Here is an 18,270-nt window from a genome sequence, read left to right as displayed (position 1 = left end):
AGTCCTGCTGACTTTTTTTCTGGCTTTTGGAGAAAATAGTGCCACTGGCGAGTGTGTTGTCGGGGGTGCCATATGGGTTTGCTGAGCTGCTCCCGTCCATCAGCATGTGTCTGGGATTTGTGAGAATGGTGATAATGATTCCTGTGCTTGTGGGGTGAGAGACGGGTCCCTGCTAGCCAGCTATTTTGGCCTGAATAAACAAGGAAACAGGTTTCTTCCAACCGGAACGTCAGGATAAATGGCTTGGGTGAGCCTTGCTTATGATGGGGGAGCCATTGTTTCTAAAAATAAGGTTAAAAAACAAAACAAAAAACCCCACCAAACAAAAAAACAACAGCTGAAAACATTGGCAGACGTAGCCAATGGCACTGATATATAGGCATATAGTCATATGTAAGAGTGTTCCCTGGGATTCAGAGCTCATCATAGATTATTCATATTCCTGTGATTTTTGCAGTCGAATCACTGGATTGACTGCTTGGGTTTATACCAGTTGGGCCCTGTCCCTGTGAGTTCCCTCTGTCAACTGACTGTACCTGGCATGAAGAGGGGAAAAGCAAAGTCTTGAGGTTGGTTTGAGTTTGCAGATGGTCTGAGACTTTGAACCATAGAGCTGCTGTTGCTGACACAGCTATGCCAGCACAGCAGCTTGTGGGCACCTGCGTGCCAGGTTGTCTTTTCGTTTCGTCACTGTGTCTATACTGGGATTTTATTGCTGTATCGGTGTTGGTTGGCGATGTGTGAATTATTTCACGTTCCAAGGCAGTGCAGGTATGTTGATTGTAAAGATATGGCATGAGAAAGTTGTGTGGCTGTATGAATTCTTTATCTTGATGGACTATTAGATCTGAAATGTCACAAATGCTTTCCTCAAAAGTTAACTATTTAAGTGCAGAAAATTTGGTGAAATGGTGTGGCCCTTTCTCTGTTCTAGATGAGCATCCATGCTTTAAAATATTTTAAAAAGTCACCTCTCAAGAAGTTTTCAGTTTGCATTTGAAAATTGTTTCACTGTAAAAGTAAAAATCTGTAGCATCATGAAGTCTTCCGTGGCTGAATATGAACGCAGGATGAAGAAAACACTGGTGCTTCTTTTAATATTTGGTATTTTAAAGTGTATGTATATATTCTGTATTTTAAAATACTGTGTTGCCAAGAGCATGGGAGAAACAGAAAGAGCTCCTAAATTTTGCCTCAGTGGCAGTACTGGTATGGAAGGGAACTTGAAGTACTGTTCCGAAGGACGGCGGGATAAAATGTGACGAATGACTTGTGTGAATCCTGCTTATTATGCTGATTATTCTCTCTGATTTGAGTTATCCAAGTTTCTTGGTTGTACATGCACCTCTTGCTTTTCTAAATGGCGTATCAGCTTGTGATGTTACTCTGTTGTAACTGCACACTCCTGGACGCTCGTAGTGCTGCTCAGTTTGGGTGTAATGGTTTGTTGCACAAGCTAGTCTGGAAGGGGCAGCAGGTATATACAAGTAGTTACTCCTTTAACCACATGGAACAGTCTGCTCTTTTGCCCTTCCTTATTTAGTTTTTACACTTGGTTTGCACATAATTTTATAACTTCCTCTCTGAGCACCGGAGAAAGGTGACCATTCTCTGGCTGGAAGCTTGCAAACAGGGTGTGTTGCATCAGATGGCATTTGCAACCTTTATTGAGTAAACTCCACAAAGCATCGCCAGTGTCTTGCTCAGCAATAGTTGACTGGTCGTGTGCAGAAAACCTACTTTTAAGTTTAGACATTTACTGTATACAGAAGTCTAAAATACAGCCATAAATATGTATTCTGGAATTAGCATATGTAATAATACCAAAAAAGTGAGTCATCCAGGTAATGTAATATGTAATGTACGTTAGATCCTGGGAGGCTCTGGTTGTGAATTCCAGTGCTGTATTTTTAGTACTTTGCCATATGTCTAATAAATCAACATGTGTGTACACCCAACATTGTTAATATTAAATCTGTCCTTTTGCTTTTTTTTTTATGAGGTTGAATGAAGTAATCTACTTGTGAACTTGAAACTTAAACTTGCGTGAGGCTAGCGCATCTGGCCTGTCATCTCATAACGTTTGCACCACTTGTGAATTTTTTTTTTTTGGATGGGCCATCGTTTTGGAGGGGGAAAGTTAGCTCTCCTCCACTGTAGTGTTTTCAGTATTACATTTATTTTTGAATGTATGTTTTCCTTCCTTGAACACTGAGTTCTGTCTATTACTTTTTACTTCCTAAAAATATTATTTCAGTGTATGTATGTGCGTTCATTTGCTTTGGACTTGGTGTAATAAGCTTTCAAACTGTTAGAAACTGATGATGATGATGGGCAGGTGCCCTGTCACCTCTCTCTGCTTATAAAACAACAGTAAAAAGCAAGATGTGTTTTTAGTTCAAAATTCTAATTAATATGTGAATTTTTGATAAAATATAATCTTCAAACCTCTTTTAATCTTCACTGAGATTTTGAGGTTTATATTTTTAGCCCTGATTCAGCAAATCTCGTAAGCATTTAATTTTGTGTCTTAGGCAAGAGTTGTGATGGGGACATAAATGTGGCAATGTTTTAACTTGCTTTAACCTTTGTGCAGAGGTGGCCACGAGTGAACTGCTGGAGGTTTTACAGGGAATGGAGAGGGATCGGTGCCCTGGAAAAGGGATGCAGGGAAGAAGAAAGCTGCGTGTGACAGCGGATGCAGGAAGCCAGGATGATGGCGAGAAGGAACAAGGGATGTTATGAGTTAAACATCAAAGTGGACCTGGAGTGGTTAATGGATCACACATTTCTCTGGACCAGCACTAGAGGCACTTAATTGGGAGAAGGGAAAGAAATGTGGCTTCCTGCCTTCCATTGTGTGAGAAGCCTGATAAAACATCACGTGCTGCGGGAACTGGGTCTGTCTTGCCCTCTGCCACGTGCGATTCTTGGTTTCATTGATCTAAAGCACTGTTTTGTGGCTGGTGGTGGACAGGACATTAACTGTTCGTCTATAAAACAATTACAAGAAGTATAATTAAATTTTCGTATGTATAAGCAAGTACAATAGAAAAGAAACACAATTAACATTTTAAGCTGTTTTTATCTGGCTGTGAATTGGCAGCACCATAAAATATTATTTAGGTATTATTTTTAGAAGTATTTTAAAGCTACCTTTTTTTTCTTAATTAAATGGTTGGGAAACATTGATGTAAACATCTGTGCTTCCTTCAGTTACTCCTGTTAATTTAGGATTCTTTGTCTCACTGTTGGTAGGCCTGGTGATCTGACTGCTGTGCTTTTCTGCATCTGGACTTTGGCCCTTGTTGAAAGCAGATGGAAAGAGTCTTTTTAACATTGGCAAAAGCTTCTTGGGATGCTAAGACATTACATGTTCTTAGGTCTCTTGTATTTTCTAAATATTAACAAGACTTCAGATCAGAACCTGTTTTGACACTTGTTTGGCACAAGCTTTATAGGTATACAGTTCTCCACAATAAAAATTAATTATTTTTATATATATATTTAAAAAAATATAAAATATATGCATGTATAATAATAATTAAAAAAAAAATTAAAAAACCTGTATCAAGACCTGAAATTCCAAGTCTGCTTCTACATTCCCTCTGTAGAGAGGGAGTCTTCCTTATCCAGTCATTTACCTGTTCTTCACCTTCAAATATTACACTTATTCAATGGCTCAAGTTTTAGTCTGTCAGTCTGAAGTGAGTCTGTAATTTTTTATGCTTCCCAGAGATCCTGCTTATTCCATGTGTTATGTATTGTGAGAAAGAAGTGATACCATGCCTGATTGATGGTGCCTTTCTTCCTAATAGCGAGGCAGTATGATTATATGATCTATATTTAGCATAGATTATAACAGATGTAAAAATATTGGTAACTTGTTAAACTCCATGCTGAGTGACGTGATGTGGGTGTGATTTAATAGAAGGAGACATTGGGATTCTGTCTGCAAACTGGAGAAGTGTGAGCCTGGCTTGAGTCACTTCTTCTGTAGCTAATTATATTTTATTCTTGGGGAAAAAGTTAGAAATTGTGATTTGAATCTGCAGCAGGCACAAATATTAATAATTAAACTTTCTGAAAATATTTCTCCAACCATTTATGAAACTCTTCTATGCACAGAGAGTCCACAGATGTCTTCTGGCATTGCTTGACAGTGGATAAGTTTATCTACCAGGACTTTGCATCCTTGCTTTCTGTACTTTCGTGTTTAAAGCATGTGAAAAGTTTAGATGTAATGGATAGCTCTGCGTAAAACTCTTGTAAGAAACATTTAGGGGAATTTCCAAAGCCATTCTCAGCTGATAATGGCCTTTGAGTGAGTGGCATGCTGTGTTGAGGAACTATAGCAACAGTTGCTCCCATAGCAGTACGTGTCTGTAGCTCCTGTGAAAACTGCTGGGGACTCATGTCAGCTGGAAACTTTTTTCTAACCTTAGCCTTGAACAGAAGTGCCTTTGACTGGGGTGTACAGAAGTCAGAATATGAAGCAATTTCAGTTTTGGAAGAGGCAAAGATGAGGAGTGATGCTGCCTTACTGTTGGTTCAGCCTGATCGTGGGTCAGCACTTAAAAAATAAACCCAGTGATTTACTGTTAAACAGTCCCTACTTTGGCCATAAATTAGGCCAAAAAAAAATCAACCTGTGACACATGTTAAATTGCCCAGGAGGTAATTTGTCTTGGAAAACAAAGGTTATCAAGTTTGTCCATTCTTCAGATACTAACTACTTTCATCTTTAAAGTGATTTGTTTCTATTTTCAATGATAACGTTTAATCCTCTGGGAAGTTGGAGACCTCTCCCAGCCAAGCAGTTCTGTCAGGGGGTGGAACCTGGTCTGACCTCCAGATGCTCCAGGCAAAGAACTCAGGAGCCTCTCAGCTTCTCCTTTGGTTCATAAATTGTCTTGATCTGTCCCTTTAGTTCGTGGCAAGTGTGGCAAAGGAATGGGGCAGATAGGTATAGCTGCAAATTATTAATCTATCTTTCTTTGCCTTTATTAAATATTTCGCCTCTGTGGGTGTCTGCATTGAGGATGAGAAAACATGTTTTCTATTCAAGGAGGAGACACTGGCAAAATGCAAGGATGTGGGATATCTTAGATTTAAGAGACTGGAGCTGTTAAAGCTGCCCTGTCCCTGCCTGCCTGCTCCTGTAACTAAGACTGTAAATACGAGGTAATGGGTGCTTAAATAATTAGCTATGTGAAGATTTTTTGTGTTCCAGGAACCACAGTGTTTCATTGCACTTGAACAGATTATAGCTGACAATATCTCATGTGTCTGCAGATGTACAGATTTTTGTATGTGTTTGTATACAGTCACACACATACATATGTGTTGTTTTTCAGTGATGGGGTTTTGCAGGCTGTGAGGGGAAGAGATAAACTTGTATAAACAAAACTGTTGTCTGTAGATTTATCACAAGCTTCCAATTCCTCCCTCTCCCCTAAAATAAGTGACAGGTTCAATTCGGACTTCCTTATTTTCTGCCCAGTAAAATATGAATCATAAACTTAATTTGCCAGTCCATAGATTTTTTTTTTTTTTTATTGCTGTTCTAATGGGGAAGAAAAGAGATGAGAAAATCCTGTGTGGAGGCTCAGACATTTACCTTTGAAGAGGCTGAGATGAAGAATATACAGAGATTGAGATCATTTTCTGCTGCTGGAGATCTTGCTTTAAAATGTACTCAGCCAATAACAGAAATGCACATAGCTTTTGTACAAGCTGATGTTTTGTAATTTACCGTGGAAATAATGTAAAAAGTCTAAAGGTGATTGTTCTTGGTGTAACGACATAGAAGGATGTGGGCAGCTAAAGTCTTAATATTTATGCTTGAAGAATCTAGCTGAGGATTTAGGTTTGCTGGATAATGAACTTCTCTGTGCTCTGTAATTCAGGAACAGACTTCATATTTATAACCATCTATTCCTCATGTCCTTTCAGATGATCTGACCTGCTTTCTTTATCTCCAGTGCCCTACTGATTTTAGTGCTCTTCGCTTCTGGCGAGGGAAGTGGGGGGGAACCTGCTGTCCCCGCTGGAGCGATGCGTGGGCAAGCGGCTGATGGTGGGAAGGGTGCTTGCTCGCTCGCTTAAAAAGTAGGTCAGGACTGCCTCCTTATTTGTTTATTTTAATAGGCATCATGAGGCTATAGGTGAATTTAGATGTGTTAGATTTTTGTCTGTGTATAAAGAAGAATAATTCTTGTTTCACATGTTGCTGTACCTCAATGATTTTGAGATTTTATATATTAAATATATACATTTCCCTGACGAATTGTAAAATGTACAAGTGCAATTAAAACAATAGCCCCTTAAGATCACCCTGATCCTTTTTTGCTACTGAGTTAGATTTATACACATTTTTGCATATCAGCCTGTAGTGATTTCGGCAAATTTTGTAAGTGTTGTGAAATACGCGTTTAGTGGAGATTGTGAAAACTTCAAACTTTTAAGACTAGTGCTGTAGTTTGTAACAGAAAGAGTGGGTGGTTACTTCCCAGTTGAGTGTGTTTTATGCCAAGACACAGTCTGTATTGACCTTCTACTGCCAAGTCATAAATGCATAAAATCTGTGTTGCTAATGGAAACACTGACAAGCCTTGAACTGCAGCGGACTGGCATAATGAAAATATTAAAATTTGCAGCTGCAGTTGATGTCAGATTTTCATTTCTTTTTTGCTGGCTAGCAGCTGGTGGTGGCCTCATCTCAAAACAAGCTAAAGTGTCCTGGAGGCTTTTTATTGGTATTGTCACAGCCCAAACTCTCTCTGTTAGTTTGGATATACAAGGCTGACTTAAAAAACAACAAAAACAAAGAAAGAAAAATGCCTTAGTTGTTGTGAAGTCAATGAATAGGAATCTTGGGCATGTTCAGGTTGGTTATAGTGGTACTTGGGAGTTGAGATCAGAGGACAGTGTCATTTTCCAACCACTGAAATTCAGGCTCTTCAGGCAGAGATGTAAGTACTGTAGACTCTCGTTAACATTGAACATTAATTGCAGGATCTTACTAACATTTTAATGGAGCATGTATTAATGTTTGTATCAATTAGTGTCAGTTTTCAGAGATCCAAACTGGTATGTGTCTTGTTTAGAAATTACTTCTTTTGTAAAATCTTAACATGTCCAAAAGGTCAGAGTCATAACGATGATGCTCAGGATGAAATTGCTGGCAGTGGTGATGGGTACGTATGTCAGAGGATCCTGATGTGTGCTTCTGAAAATGAATTTTAGAGCAGTTTCCTACTGTTAGAGGACTGATGTGAAATACAGGTTTGTGGTGTAGTGGACTGCTTGCGGGTGTGGAGACCAGGGATTCCTGAATTTGCTTTAAGTTGGTTTGGTTTTAATGCGGTTTTTAATGCCCTGAGGAAGGATAATTAATGCTGCAGTTCCTCTTTAACAAGACGAAGAAAAAAAATAGTCCTCATTTTACAACGATGTTCTAAAGGTTAGTAGGTTAAGTATGAAGAAAGCAGTTGCTGGCTTATCCATGCTTATTAACCCCTTCTTCTGTAGTTCTTTGTCAAAACTAGGTTTATCACTGGTTGCTGTAGCGGTAGACTCTTGTGTGGTTATTTTTCCTCCCCTTGTTGCAAAACAGCTTCACTTGATGTTACGGTCACAGCGTGCTTTCTAATACATGAAGTAAAATATCACCATCCAGTCTCTGATTCAAGCATGGCTGGCATCGGTTCTTTACCCTTGTCTATTTATTGCAAATCTTTTCTGATTACTTGCAGCTCTCTGCTCCTGTTTTTTTCACATAGGCATCTTGATCTTTTCCTTGCATCCTCGTTCCTTTTATATATCTTAGATTAGGAAGGTTTCTTTTAACTGTGTATTGAAGTATTCAACTTTTCATATCTTAGCTGTATGAGGAAGATCTGGTGGTATCAGTCTCTCCCAGTGCCTGATCGTTCTTTCTGGTTTCTGCTGATGAAATTCTTAAATCTTCAGCCTTTGAATGTGTTTGCAAGATTTTCTTCATATAACTGTTGCTCACAGAATTATTTTAGATCTTACCTTTTAATCTAATTCCACTGTATTTTCTGTTGTATTTGTCATTGCTAGTCGTGTGTTAGACTTTGAGTATTTCCTACCTGTCACTGCTTCAACTACTGACTCGAGCCAGGCAGGAAAGTCACTCAAGCATTCCTTCTTTTATTTTTGAGTCTTCAGCCTTTTGTTGTGGTCACTGCTTTTGTCTCAAATCATTTCCTGTTGTTTGTAACCTATCAATTACTTTGCTGCCTTTGATACTACTGCTGGACTTAAAAGTATATTGTCTGTACTACAAATTACTGATAAAGGTGGTGCTTACCTTACAGCCTGTTCTAGCATTTGGAAGTGGTTTGTGGGTTTTTTTTTTTCATTCTTAATTTATTAGAAGTTGTACATCATGTTTTTGACCAGGCCGCCTGTGTATGTATTCCCCATTTCTCCCTTGCATCCCTGCTGTTCACAAAATTATTGCAGCAGCCACTTCTGAAGTCTTGTGTGAAGTGCAAACCTGGGGAAGGAGCCGGGAGCTGACTCCTCATCGGAGAGCATTACAGTTGAGGAACTCGTTAACTGGGAAAGCTGGAAGCTTTTGGAGGCTGTATAAATTGCATGGCAAAAGATTATAATTTTAAAAATCCAGGGACAGGTCCACTCTAGGCAAGTTTTCAAGCACCACTATTTTTCAGTTGAGCCTTGTCAATAAGGCAGCTAGAAGGGTGTTTCGCAGGTGGCAAACTTTTCAGCTGTAGCCAAATTTAATACCTCATGGTTTATCAGACTTGCAAGTAGCTGGCCAAAAAACAGCTATAAGACTGAGAATGACAATCTTTGAAATGTGAAATGGGAGGTAGACACGATGCTGTGTATTCTGGAGCTTTTTTTTTTTTTTTTGGCTTGGAAGATGGGATCTCAGCAGACCTAAGATCTCCAGAGCAGAAGTCCCTGTGGATGAAGGAGAGTAACAGCAGGAACAACTCGCTTGTTTTCTGAAAAGCCTCTTTATATAATGTAGATGAAGTGGGAGGGAAAAATTGTGCTGTCAGTAGTCTTGCTTATTCAACTTGCTCTGCTCTTTCGGGAAATAGGAAGGTGCTTTGGACTGTTTGACTTGACGTTCATAGTTTGTTTGAAAACATCAGTAGCTTTCCAGACCTGCTGAGTTTTCCAGCTGGACAGCTGCAGTAAGTAGCCTGGGTTTTAATGTTCCAGAAAGCACCAGAGAAGTCCTGTTGAATACGCTTCTCATTTTTTGGCGTTTCATCAGTGCATGAGTTTTGTTGTCGTAAAGCTCATGTTTAAGAGTTCACATGACATTAGTAAGACTGTGTGTGTATATATATATATATATCTCTATATCTATCTATATCTATATCTCCAATATTATTTTCAAATATTATTAAATATTTTAGTATAGCTGTAGCTGAAATAACTAGTGGGGTTGTTAACCAGTGGCTACTGGCGATGGATGCAAGAATTGTTCTGAAGTGGATCACGAAAAGCTGCAAAGTACTTACGGGTGTTTGCTTTCCTCAAGATATTGTAATGCTGTGGTGGTGGGAAAGCTGACGGGCTTTGAGGATCTTGCTAAGCACACAGGCGCATGAGATTCAGTGGGTGTGACACACTTGGGTTTTCAGAAAGTCTTTATGATAAAGTCTTCCATCAGGTTATTGAAGGAATGAAGTTGCTGTGAGACTGAAGGAAAAATTGTTTTATAGAGTGGAAGTTGCTTAAAGAATAAGAAGCAAAAGACTTATCAGTGACTTTCAGGATAGAGGAGAGTCGGCAATGGGATCCCCCAGGAGCTGGTTGTGGTACTGGCTTTATCCAGCATCTCCGGTCCTCTGGAGAGGGGATTTAACAGCAGACACTCCCGTTTTGTGAGTGCTATTAAACTCTTACATAGTCCAATGCCATGCTGATGGCAAGGAGCTGAGCAGGCAAAAAGGGTGGCAGATGAGCTTGAAGGTAGGTAAATGCCAAGTAATGTGTATAAGAATAGGTAATCCATACCATGCCTACAGGGAACTGCCAGTTGAGAGTTGCGCATCAGCTCATGAATATCTGGTAGTGCTGCTTTCAGTTCTCCACAATCCTCAGCTCTGGGTGCAGTGACAGCCCAAAACATTGGCAGGACGCCAGGTGTCATCAGATCTGTTGAGACCAGCATGGGGACGGGTGGCTAAGATCTGTTGAGACCAGCATGGGGACGGGTGGCTAGATGTTGAAGGGGATGGAGCAGCTGCCTGGTGAGATGGGGGCTGGCAAGGCTGGGACTCTTCAGTTGAGAGGATAAAGCCAACGGGGGATATGATCAAGGTTTACACAGCCATGGAGGTAGTGATAAACTAAATGGCAGTGGTGGGGAGCACACACAGGGACTAGTAAGGTGTCAGCTTAAAGCAGATGAGAGAGAGGAGCTTCTTTACATAGCAGAAAGCGAATATCTGGTGTCTATCCCCAAGGAAGCTGTGGAGGCAGACAGGACCATGGATGCAGAAAGGGATTAGACAGCTTCATCCGCAGACGTGAAAGGGAGAGAGGAGGGGATGTCTCTCCCTAATGAAACCCTTATGGGTGCTCTGGAAATGTGGGAGGATCTGGGTTGCAGGCTAGCTCTCTAAAGAGCGTCTGGGATTGCAGCTGCTGGGAGCTGTGTTCTGCGCTAGATGGGCCATTGATCTGAATTAATGGGTTTCTTCTTGTGCAAAGTGATGATTTCCTTCTTTTGGAGTATCATTTAATGAGCTGATGCAGTAGAGTAACTGCTGCGTACATGGCTTTTTCTGTCAAGGACTGATGCTTTCTTGTTTATAGGCTTCTTAGTCTTGATTGGCACATTCAATTCCAATGCTAACACCTTAATATAGAAAGATAGGAAGGTGGGAGACAATTATCAGAAAAAGAAAGTCTGTTTACTTTCCTCCTACACCTTTCCCCTCACTTCCTCCCACTCTGTTTCTTGTATTTCACTTTCTTTTCCACTTGTGTCTTTCAGCAGTACGATTGCATCTTGTCTGTAAACAACCTTTGAGCTCTCTGAGGCAGAGACGATCACCTAACACAGTTTTATATACTAAAGTATTTTATTTAGTGCCCTACCCTATGGGTCTGTCATTGAAGTTATATTTATGTTTTTAAAAATGTTTTCGAATATGAGCTGTGACTTAAGAATTGTAATGTGGGACTTCTGGGCTCAAAGCTACTTTTCTTAGGGTTGGAGTAGATGGCTCAAATACTGCCCCTGTTTCTGAATTTTCTCAGGACATCAGCTTACCTGTTTACTAACGTGATTGTATGGAAGGGTCAAGATTATTAAGGCCTTTAGTATGTTTAGGTGCAAGATGCCATGATTTTTGATTATAATACATCATTACACACCAAATGGTAAGTACCTGAAATCTGTTAGTCTATGGAGCGCCTGTCTAAAAACACTGACCTCTTGGGTAATTTAAATGGTCTCTCAGTCTTTTAAATCTCTTGTTTCAGGAAATTAAGAAGGATGTAGAGCCCAAGGATGATGCCGTACCAGTCAGGAGGGAGAAATCTGGCAATGTAGCCAGTCTTGTGCAGCGTATGAGCAGCTATGGGCTTCCAGCAGGAGGATTTCAGCCTCATCCCCCATCCAAAAGCTTCAAGAAGAGTATGTAGTCTTTCCAATTCCTTCAATTGCGTAAGCTGCTGACGTGCGTTTTTTTAATAAACATGAATTATTTAATGTCTGACTTAGTTTTAAGGCTGTACGGAAAACTAGAGACATAGGAGGAAAAACTTTGATTCGAAGCCAAATTCTGCTCCTGGATGCATGGGCAGAAAGCTTAAATACAAGTTCTTAACAGCAGCAACAGGGATGAATTTTCTTGGGAACAGGGTTTAGACCCCTTCCAGATTCCAGAGAGTTGCTCTATAACTTCATGTGAGCTCTGCTTGAATGAGAACTGCATGCCTGTTCGTGATAATCAAAAATCTTCCTGTGGTCATTTCTTTTAAACATAAAAGCATTGCTACAAATTCAAGGCTTTGTGACAAGGAAGCACTCTGTAGTTCAGGTTCCTCTTGTTTGGTAGGCTTGCTTCTAGTGTGAAATAAGGTGGAGTTGGTGGTGTCTAAGAAAAAGTAGTGGTCTTCTTTTGATTGTAACTGCAGCCCCCAGGATGGTCAGGAGTGCAGACTTGGTGCCTCCATATCTGTGGTTCCTATGTTTTAATGCCAGTATTTAAATCAAGGTGCCTAAAACCTAGAGCAGAAAACTTAGCATTCCCTGCATCAAGAAAATTGACTTGTGATTTGTATTTGGACACCTCAGTCTTTCAAGAGACATTGCTGTAAATTACTCTGGCTTCCTCTCTCTTATAAGAGATTGCAGGCATTTATGATTTAAGCTTGCTTTTTTAAAAGAAAGAATTTAGAACTTACTGTTTCTGGTATGTTTATGCTTTTGAGTTTTTGCCCATAAAAGGAGAAGAGCTACTAGGCGTCTTTTTAAAGCCCTGAAATGGGACCACCAGATTTACAAATTTGTTGAAACCTTCTTCTAGGCAGCTAAGGATGTTACCTTCAAAATTACTTTTTAGTGAATCTGATCTGTGTATGTATATTGGCAATAGCACATCTGTGCCTGTTAAATGTTTGCATCAGCAGGCTTTTGAAAAAGTAGCCTGAAAGATTAACACTGTTCTTAGATTAATGCAACCAGGCTCTGAAAGGGAATCAACATGATCCTTATGGGTCCTTCCAACTCAAGATATTCTCGGATTCTAGGATTCCATGAACATAATTTGATAACCAGTTCAGGTGTCGGCTACTCATTCTGGTCTCCCTAACCCTGGAACGATCCCGTATTCAGCGTGTCTCGTCCTCATGCTGGTGGCTGTGTGGCCATGGCCGGGGTAGTAGGTACGACTTGGTCTCAAACTCTGCAGTACTCTGGCTAGTCTCATCTGCCTAGAAGAAAATGGTGTTCAAGCACCTCCCTTTAAGCACACAACTGTTTACTTGGCGCAGTGACAATCTCTGTGTTTCCATTTTACTTGCTGTTCCCTCTTTCCTGGAAGACTGTTTAAACAGCTCCTGCAGATCCTGTTTGCTCTGTGCCTGGGCAATCGCTCACTCCCTTCAAAAGGTTTCCAGTGCTTAGTTGTCTTTCCGTTTCTGGTTCCTAACCTGGTAAAATGAGGTTTACAACGTTAAACACAAAGTTTAGCTTCTTTAATAGCAAGTTTAATAGCAAGTGGTGAGGTAGGTTGTCTCTGCCTGGGGAGTCTCTTATGGTGTTCTGGTGTGCTGCTCTCACTGAATTTAGGCATTTTGTATCAGATGAGTAATAAGCTGCAGGCAGTATTCCTATTGGTTAGATGGCAGTCTTTATTCAGGAAAAGGAAAATACAGAAGGTGTGCTAAATTACGGCAACAAAGGGCTAAATTTGGTTTACCCTGTACAACACAAATAAAACCTGAAGCCAGACAAGTTGTTTTCGAAACGGACAGAATTGCCTGGGGGCTGCCAGTCCAGCAGTCCTGCGGTACCACGTGAAGCTGGAGTGTTGTTTTCTGAGAGGATTGGTTAGCTTCCTAGGTTAATCTAGGGATTTTCGAAACTGGAAGGCAGTACTTCCTAAACTGGGTATCACTGAAAACAGACCTCAAGTGAGAGAGAGTTCTGGATCTGAAATGCATCTGTGGGTTTGTTTTCTCCCCCTCTTCCCCATTTAGATAGAATTACAATATGAAAAGGAATGCTGAGATCAGATTTATACTAAATGGCCATGACTTTTTAATTTGCCTTTTTTTGGTATCAGTTAATCTCGTACAAAGGAGGAACCCTGAAAGCGCTGTAGGAGGTAGTAAAGGCCAGTGAACCGTTTATTGCAATTACTGTTAACCTAACAATCCCTCTTGGCTGATGTGTGAGTTTCAGTGGAGTTAAAAGAAGGGTGTATTATGTGGGCAATTATGTGTTATTAGAAATAACCCATAGAGCTTCATACTTTTGGTTTATTTGTTTCCTGCCCCTTTTAAGCCCTTTAAAGCACAGACCAGCATGTAGAAAATCCTTGATTTGGTGAGCCCTCGTTCAGAAATTTTATATGCTGAAAATTACTCCATTGCCTGGCATCTTTTGTACTGAGGACACTGGGTGTGGCAGTCTTCTAAACGTCTCTCTTTGGACTTTCAACGCTGCTATAATAAGACAACGATCTATCTTGGAGGCAGTATCTGTGTTTTGAAATGCTTTTACCCAGCTAATCTTAATTGCTGAAGCTTGAGTATGGAAGCAGTGCAAAGTATAAGGGAAAGTATGGAAATTATACAGCTCCTACAAGCTTAAGCTTTACCACTTGAAGCTTTTGATTCATATTTTTGTTTAAGCTGTGGCAGGTTGTTTTTGAGGAGGATGGGGAGCGTGTGTGGGTCATAGCTCAGGATGACAATTGCCTTCAAAAGTGTGCTGGCTGCTCTGTTGTGGAAAAGGTTTGAAGGCATGGCCTCTTGTTTGAAGGAGTAGCAGTAGCATCACTCCAGGGTATGTGCAGAGTAATTGGGCAATCATAGGTTCCTACCGGTCTGTCTGGAGGGCTTGTTGGAAGCCACTTCAATGCTCTCCCCTCTTGGGATGTCACTTTGTCTTTTTAATGCCTGCAAAGCTTTAATGATACGTGGCAAACATCTAAAGACTGCACTTTATTTTAATTTTGTCTTTGTCAAACACTGCTAGTTGAAGCTTGGGTTGAATTTCTTGGCTCCACTGAGAAAAGGGAGTTTTTTTGCATTTGCAGATAAAAATGAGTCTGGATTTTGAAATACGAGCTGAGCAAATGTTAGCATTACCTCAGACCTGTAGTTAGCAAGGTCTTTGTTAGAGGGCAGAAAGGCTATTGGCACTTCAGTGTTGTGCAGAACAAAACATTTGTTATTCCTTTCAGTATTCCTTTAAGACTGGAGGCTCAAACTTGCACATTTTCTTCCAAGCAAGTGCTAACACTGCAACTGGCAGCGGTTGTCATTCTTGCAGATTTTGGTCAGGAAATAACTTGAAAATCATTGTTCTGGGGATTTATCTGACTTGCTTGTGTCAACGTGTTTTTTTTATAGCATGTTGGTAATTGGCAGTGTAGTGTTTGTTTGTAATCGGCAGTCTGTGAAGCTCGATAGTTTTCAGGCTCTAAGATACAGCTTGCTAGCCTAAAGTGATGCAAGCAGCAAAAGCCACATAGCTTTTTGGGATGGTTTATTGGTGTTCTGGTCAGATTTGATCCTCAGGAGCTGAGGATAGGAAAAACTAGTTTTCCTTTGCAGCGTTCTTACTTTTGCCATTTCCCTTGAATCAGGGTCCAAGAAGCGGCAGTGCAAAGTGCTCTTTGAATACATTCCACAGAACGAGGATGAGCTGGAACTCAAGCTGGGGGATGTGATCGACATCAATGAAGAGGTAAGATGTTTTACAGAGCTGATCATCTCTTCACGGGGCCAAAATTCAAGTTGGTTTTTTGGTTGAATACTTGAATTACGAGGATGTTGGAAAAACAGCATAGGAAGTAGCATATTTGAAGCTAAAGCTAACAGTTTAGGAGTTCTTTCTCTCAGGATCTAATCCTTACCTCCTAGGTGTGTAGGGGAAGTATTTGATCATTGCAGCAATAAACCGTGATCTGTTTGTTACACAGATTCCTTTTTCGAAAGACTTGTACAGTTCCTAGGCCCTGCCTGTGTGATCCTTGTTTTTAGGATGCTTATGCTAAAACGGTTGACCAGTTGCCTTCAAGTTGCCTTTAAACTCTAATTTGGTTTAGGTGAAAAATGTTATTTGACCTGACTTTCCAGTTTCATGTTTTCTTGCAAACTGATTGAAGCTTTGAACAGTAACAGTATTCAGCACAGAAGCCAGTACCTGTAGTACAATATACTTCAACTGACTTGAATAGAAATGTGGAGCATACAAATGTACTCAACAACATGCTATTATTTTATTGCCCTCCTTTTCCACTGGGTAAGACATACAGTTAAAGATATGTCTTCATGTTCAGACTTTGATGGCAATGACCCTATGTATTTGAGTGGGGGTTTCTTATCTTTTCCTACCTACGTGCTTCCTTGGTATCTGTTCTGTTCAATAGCAACTTGTGTTGTGAGAGGCTTGAATACGTGGGAAGAGTGTCTCTTACAAGAGTGAAATCTGTCAGGGAACCTGCGGAAAAGACCAGAGCAATTGTGGAAGGAACCCCTTCAGAACTAGGTGGGAAACTTCTGCACGGCATGCTCTGACCTTCACTGGTGCCATCTCTTCTTACCACCTCCATGAAGACCTGAGGAAGGAGAAGACTGAACTTTTCCTCCTAGCCGTGTGTCTCATGGTGCTTTTTAAGTAGCTTTATGAGATTGTGTTTTTCACATGCATGATCTCTTCTGAAGAGAGTGCTAACTCTCCAGGATCCCGAGAGTTGCCAGGAAGGACTTTTCCGTTCTCCTAGCAAGGAAAAAGTTTTATGTTGTTAGATGCATTTGCACTAGTGACTTCTATAATTTGTTCTCTTTGAATTAAACAGAGCAAGTGACTTGTAAAACCTGCTCACTAAAATCACAGTTTCATAAGTACCATTGTGTGTGGGTGTTTTGTAAAGGAGTGCTCCTGGATAACCTCACCGGTTTAATCTGTGGATAGTGCCTGTACGCAGCAGTCATGACTTTGAATGGTCCAACGTAAGCACTTACGAGAGATAGCATGTGCAGTAAACTGTCGCGGAAGCTGCCGTTTCAGGTCGCGCATGTCAACATCTGGAATTATTTTGGGAGGGGTGTTCAGTGTGGTGTATCAGAGATGACCAAGGAGCCAAACAATAAAAAGATCAAAGCGTTTCCTCATCTGGTTTCTTAAGGAAACATGGATTTTACTTTATTCTTTTAATTTTATTCTTTTAATTTTTTAGGGGGTCAGTCCTTGTGCTTCTTCCTTTCCTAATGATTTGAAAATACATATTTGCAGTACCCAGCCTTTGCTACTTCTGAGAAAAACTGTTAATCAAATTTTTAGGCAAATGCTACCAGATAGAAAAATATTGCAGCTAACTATTAGCACAGAGCTATTTGCACACTGTTTTTATGATTGTGTAGAATAGACCTGACAGGTGTAGGCTAGGTCTGCTTCACAAAACTGTACTGATGGACCAGAAATGTGAAGAATGGTAGAAAATACCATCCATTGGTTATGCAATATGCTGGGGTAACTTGTCTTAGGTAACTTGTCTTCACTACTGTGAGATAATTTGGTTCCATTTATATATAAAAGTTGCTATTTATATATATGCAGATAACTCAAAACTGTTACTTCAAGGAAAGATCACTTGGTCACTTTTTTTAATGGGGAAGATAAAGTAAAATCAGTTCCACAAGGGGATCAGTTCTGCTAGTTACCTGAGAATAATTCAGTATTTAGCCCTTGCAATTTTTTTCATAAATTGAGTAGTTACAACTGACACTACTGATTATGAAATCGAAGATGGAGGCAGATGGGTTCAGAAGTTAAATGGCTGATACTGAAGAGAGCAGGCTACAAGGATCAGAAGTAGCTTTTAGGAAGAAAGGCCCTTGTGCTATGTGCTGGCTCAATCCGCAGGGGGTTTTGTTTACAGAACACGTGGGTTTTGCCTGCAAAATACATGCACAAAGTGCATGTGATAACTGTATCATTGCTGTAAAACTTTTGTTTCTCCTTTGTATCTTCCTCCCACTCCTGTCAGATGCAGCACTAAATAGCAGATTTACTTTTGTAGTATTATATTTGTAGTATTTGCATGCTGTGTTATCAAGCATAATAGAAATTTATATGACTCCATTAGCTGAGTTATTATTTTAAAAAAAAAAAAAAAAAATCAGATTGGCAAAACTGCTTGTTTCAGCCTTTTTTTTTTGCCCTTTGTTCAGAAGTCTGAGTTTTCATCATCTTATAGAAATAAGTCAATGGAATTCACACTCAAAAAAAAAGGTATTGATGTGTGTACCAGAGCTGTAACTCCCTCTTGTGGAAATTGTATCATGATTTTGAAATGGAAGATAAGAGTTGTGAAATTGTCATCTGTGGTGCTAGCGCCCAGAGATGCACAGATGCTCTCCAGAAGAGCGTGTAGAACTTTTTTTAACCTGTTTTTTAATGTCGATTAAAGATACCTTTTCCGGTAATATAGTTTGTTTATAGTCGAGTTTTTTTAAAGACAGTGTGGTGAGGAGGCTGAAGCAAGTACGCTCAAGAAATTTTTC

General features: G+C 40.1%; 1 protein-coding gene across 1 annotated transcript in view; it reads left to right on the top strand.

Moving 5' to 3' along the window:
• CD2AP (CD2-associated protein) overlaps positions 1-18,270 on the top strand; it is a 63,013-nt gene that overhangs the window by 9,499 nt on the left and 35,244 nt on the right. Inside the window, exons 3-4 of the mRNA XM_009581871.1 lie at positions 11,509-11,662; positions 15,348-15,448. Coding sequence (XP_009580166.1) covers positions 11,509-11,662; positions 15,348-15,448 — 255 coding nt within the window. The remainder of the gene's footprint in view (positions 1-11,508; positions 11,663-15,347; positions 15,449-18,270) is intronic.

The sequence above is a fragment of the Fulmarus glacialis genome, unplaced genomic scaffold, assembly GCF_000690835.1.
Source record: "Fulmarus glacialis isolate BGI_N327 unplaced genomic scaffold, ASM69083v1 scaffold1760, whole genome shotgun sequence".
Taxonomy (NCBI): Eukaryota; Metazoa; Chordata; class Aves; order Procellariiformes; family Procellariidae; genus Fulmarus; species Fulmarus glacialis.
This window is presented reverse-complemented; position numbering and strand designations above follow the sequence as displayed.